Genomic DNA, 5,191 nt, shown 5'->3' with positions numbered 1-5,191 from the left:
GGTTTTGTGATAATCAGTATTTGGTTAATAAAATATAGTGACCCTCTTCATTTGTGATTTTATCTTTCTAATATCAGCGCCTTTTATGACTTAAGTAGATAAAGTGGGTACATTTACATGTAGCACATTTTAATTTGCAAAACAACCACAAATGATGTGCGCTGGATGCACTTATTTATAAACTTTTCTCTATAAATTAAAAAAAAAATCATGTTGTAGACTTTATTTTATCTGTTACATCACAATCTGAAAAAGAAAAACAAATTGAAAACCACGTAAGATTGTAAGGACAACGCTTACTCATAGACCCCATTGATTTTTGTGAATAATTTAGATAAGTTAGTACCTGCTGCTGTAGAAGCCCCTTTTTGCCAGAGATAGGATTACATGACACGTTCAACGTCAGGTGATGTGGCACCGTCCAGTTCCTGGCTAAAACTTCCGTGAAACATGTATGCACCTTTATTAAAACGAAAGATAAATGTAATTATTTATAGCATAATTTTACATGTAATACGAGATACATGTATTTATGAATGTTTATATAGGCTATAAATGGGTTTATATAGGCTTTGCCTGTTGCCTAATCCATTTGATTACTCAATAAAATATGTTTAAATTAAATTATACATTAATCAAATATTTAGCCGTTGTACAGGTAAAATTGTTTAAGAAATAAAAAGGAAAAAATAGATGAACAATTTTAAGTGTTTCAGACTTGGATATTCAATACCAGTACTCACTAGTTTGGTCGACAGAAGGGGGCACGCTGCGGCAGTCTTTCCGATATTCATGATGGTATTGAAGCATTCCGAGGGACCCACCTCCAGGTCCAGTCGGAAAAGATCCCCGTTCACCACCTTCAAAGGATGGTAAATAAAGCACAAGTGTGAGCAGAAGGGCATTCACCTCTGTGCCTTAACCTTGTGGATATTCTGGGAATTATCAATCGCTAAATCGGGGCAGCAAAGATATTTCTTTTTCTTAATATTCGGTTACGATTGATTTTAACTAAGCATGCCAAAGTTTAATTATGAGAGTATTTTGAATCAACAAAACATTTAAGGAAAAATTTATTTTGTCTAACCAAAGCCATTTTTGCCGTCACCCAGAGAGCACGATAGTAAAAAGTTGACCCCCTCCCTAATATGATTGAGATCTAGCAGATAAACAGTGTATCATGTTAGGTTTTAGGTCTTTATCACGGAACTGGACCATGTGACATTCTTAAAAAGCGGCATAGTCACGATTTTGGCCAAAAATTATTTTCCCGATTTTAATGTTTGCAATGCTTCTGTAAGGCATTTTTAATAATCAACCAAAATATTAGTGCCATTTGTTGATTTATAAGCGAGTTACAGAGCTTGCAATTCTTTGCTGTGTAAACAATGCTTTTGTTTACATTTTGAATGTTGAAATGAAAATTCCAGTTTTAGACCTAAATTTATGTGTTAAACGTTAGGAACAGTTTATATATGTTAAAATGCATAAGAAAATAGAGAAATCAGCAAAAGGTTTTTTTTTTACTGGTATATTGAACCAATGTAAACAAAAACAGCGCAGGAGCCTTGTTGATATGACTTCGAATTGTGAGCCCTGTATCTTGCTTATAACTCTACGACTGACTCTTAAATTTTATTTGAACATTAGAAATGCATTCCTTTAGCATTGTAAATAATAAAAACAGAAAAATAGAATTTGACCAAAATCGTGACCATGCCCTTTATAGAGTAACTACAGCACGTGTAACGGTATGAAACCGGTCACAAACCTGTTCTGTTGCGTTCTTGACCTTGGATATGACCTCTCTGAGTGCAGTTTCTCCGTATCCATTTTGCAGGTTAATAGCCTCGATTCCGGCCATAGAGGCCTTGATGACCCTAGGGTCGGTCACATTGACCACTTTTTCTCCACCAGGGGGAGCAGGAGGAGGGTCAGCCCTTTGCTTGAATAAAAAAAAATCATATATTCTGGGACAGATTACAAAATGAAAATTTGTAATGATTACAATATTTGGAAGTTATACTTTAGTTACAAGATTGGGGATAAATTTTTCATTTTTTTTCTTCGAATTACTGCTATATTTCATTAATGCACGTTTGTATCTGTTGTACAAACATTTATATGTATTAAGATTCACAATAATGGTGAAAAATGATGAAATGATTTTACAAAAGAAATTCTATTACAGTCGTAACCAAGGAAATTAAAGTACATACACATTCATAAAACATTAAACAAACATGACGCAGTCCTTTGACGCAACGAATTTCTTGGCATTCAAACCCTGTATAGTAGACAGGTCGTGGTTTTTATACAGACACCTAGACGACCATATTCCAGCCTACAAGACTAACAGCTCCCTGATTAATAATGTAGTGGACATATTCTTGCTGCTAACATTGAACAATAAAAACACCAGTCATTGTTGGATTATAGACTAAGTACAGTCATATTAATTAGGCGACGCTGACTTCCATTCAGAGTCGTTATTTTGATGTGAGTACAGCGACAATTGCCTCTCTCTTCTCATTTTGTTGCACATTTTTAACAAAGGTCGCCTGTCTGTACAATATCAAACAAGCCACGACCACATCAGAACAATGTCCGGAAGCACCAAGCAAATCCAATAATGCAAATTAACCTGATAAGTCTGGGGCCTGTTAATTTGAATCACAATCGAGTACACTGGGTTAGAAATGCCAGCAGGTGCTGAATATAGGAACATAACTTAGTTTTTGTTCTTTCTCTTTTAGATGCCATTGATTTGTACTGAGTTCATATACAACTTGATAATACATGTCTCATACAGTGGACATGCTGGGACCGTTTGCTGTCTACCGTCATCAAAACAATGATATAGGTCAATCATAATCGTTCTACATCTTCCAATACCATTAATAGCTATGACAAAATCCTACCTCTGACACTGCCAACAAAGCAGCAATGAGGATCACAGGCCCGACACCGTAAGATTTCATTGCTACCGGCCGTTATATGTCTGAAAGTCCGACATCAACTGATAAGACAGAGGGACTAGTACACCTCAATAAAAACGCCGAGGTCGGATATTGTGAGTTATATTATTTTTTCTCATGTTTTCTTTATATAAAAATGTACAAACTGAAGCAACACAATTGATTTATTTGAATCTGTTGCATACGTTCTGCTTTAAAACAGTCACTCGAACATTTTATATTTGTATAATTTAGGGGATCTGTTACTTTGTACAATGTATATGCCAAATAATAAATGTTTGGATAATTTCTTTGTATACATTATGTACAGTGTATGCTATAGTCGAAACATAGCAATGTGCTAATTGATAATAACTATATCAATTAGCAAATTGCTATGTTTCGACTATAGCATACATTGTACATAATGTTTTAAATCATAACAGAATAATTAAGAATCATAATAATGAAGATAAATCATTTATAGAAACAGTTGTCATTTGGAAATAAGAGATTAAAAATATTTCAAATTGGTTATTTATTATGATTGATAAGGAAATATCTCAAATAAGAGTTAAAAACATATTCTGTTCATCATATCAACAGCCTCTCATTTGTAAAATCATAATTAACTACCAAGTTCTCATTAAATTTGCAAACGTGGTTCTACCACTGGTATAAAACCACTGGTTTTATAGAAATTAAGCGTTAGGTAAGTCGTATTTGTTTTCAATAAACGAATAACACGGTCGTACTCTATTCATTTTCTACCTTAATTTGTAAGTTATTGATTTCCAACTAACCTGATATACTTCTATGTTAAATAGAAAGAATGACAATCGTTATTTTGAATTGGTATTAGCAAGTTGTACCACGCAAGCATGTTTCGCTTATTTTGACTTTTCAGTCAGACGATCGTAAATCGGTCGTAGGTTACCTCGCGTCAGAGTCGGTAGTGTGTGGTAATAGAAAACCTATTGAGGGGTCTAGTGGTGGTGACAAGTGGGTCCCCACGGTCCTATTTGTCCAGGATCCTGATTACAATTTTATTGCACCTTAACCGTTAAATTGACATTTACGATAAACGGGAACCATTTACCAAGATATTCGGCGATATAATACTAGTAAACAAAAAGGATGCATCTTGCAAAACGCTTATCCAGAGCTACGTCAATATAGACACTTAAGGATTAATCAAATCATCACTCAAAATCCACGACCTTTTACTTAATTATTCTATTTCACTCCATAAGATAAAGTTAAAGTTATCTCTCTTTATCTTTGTAGCTGGAGAAGCAGTGTCTAAAGACCTACCATGGCATATAACTTAAAAATTGCGTGCTTTTAACTTGGACAAAATAAATGGACGCCCTGCTTGACAATATCAACGTGTGTATAAAAGATACAAAGAGAGTCTTTAACATGATGTTCAATAAATGTACACTTTTAATATGGCACATCATGAATATACATGTACGTATTGTGATAATTAATCGTTTTGAAAATGTAACGATTCGGTTCTTTAGCAACATATCTTGAAAAACCAAAAGCAATCATAATAGTGTGTGTTTCGTAATATTCACGATACCTGACCACACATTCCAGATCGAAAACTGTCTGTATTTGGAGCGCAAACTGTAACTGATATTTTGTCAAACTACTTTAAAAGGTTTGGTAGCGTTTTTTTTTACACAAATAGCTCGCCCGACATCGTGACATTCTTTGACAAATGGTAACGAAAGTTAACTGATACTTTATCAAACATCTCAGCACGAGGTCAGTGTCTAAATTGAGAGAATCACCATTGAAAGCATTTCAAGGTCGCTAATGCAGAAAAAACGTAGAAAGTTGACCAATGAAATTTCTAATTGACCATTTTTTTCTTTATGCAAACAAAATATTGTTGACGCTTTTTAAGCTGCTTTCTGTGAAGTTCTACATCATTTATTGTACGCCAAACTGTCTGTTTTTTGAAGCGCAGATTTTTTAAGGAAAGGCTATGCCTGGTGTCCAATCCTATTTTATTTATTAAATACAATATGATTTAACTACAGGCTGTAACTAATATTTTGTCAGATACTTAAAAAGGTTAGGACGCGTCACCAGATTTAACTGTCACAATATCGACTCCTCTTCGGGGTCTGTTTTGAACAATTAGAGTTTATGTTTTACGTTAATAGTTCATATAATACTAAAGAATATTCTTTGAAAGAGGCGGTAAGGCTATTAAGGTG

At 34.2% G+C, this 5,191-nt stretch overlaps 1 protein-coding gene across 1 annotated transcript; it reads right to left on the bottom strand.

Annotated features, from left to right (window-relative positions):
- Nucleotides 1-208: 208 nt before the first annotated feature.
- Nucleotides 209-3,067, bottom strand: LOC128189976 (uncharacterized). Its single transcript, XM_052861821.1, has 5 exons — nt 2,922-3,067; nt 1,772-1,945; nt 744-860; nt 347-460; nt 209-246 (listed from the first exon to the last, which is right to left on the bottom strand). Exons 1-5 carry the CDS (start codon nt 2,979-2,981, stop codon nt 235-237), a joined length of 477 nt encoding a protein of 158 aa, XP_052717781.1. The 5' UTR covers nt 2,982-3,067; the 3' UTR covers nt 209-234.
- Between the last annotated feature and the right edge of the window lie 2,124 nt (nt 3,068-5,191).

Source organism: Crassostrea angulata, chromosome 6 (assembly GCF_025612915.1).
Source record: "Crassostrea angulata isolate pt1a10 chromosome 6, ASM2561291v2, whole genome shotgun sequence".
Classification (NCBI taxonomy): domain Eukaryota; kingdom Metazoa; phylum Mollusca; class Bivalvia; order Ostreida; family Ostreidae; genus Magallana; species Magallana angulata.
This window is presented reverse-complemented; position numbering and strand designations above follow the sequence as displayed.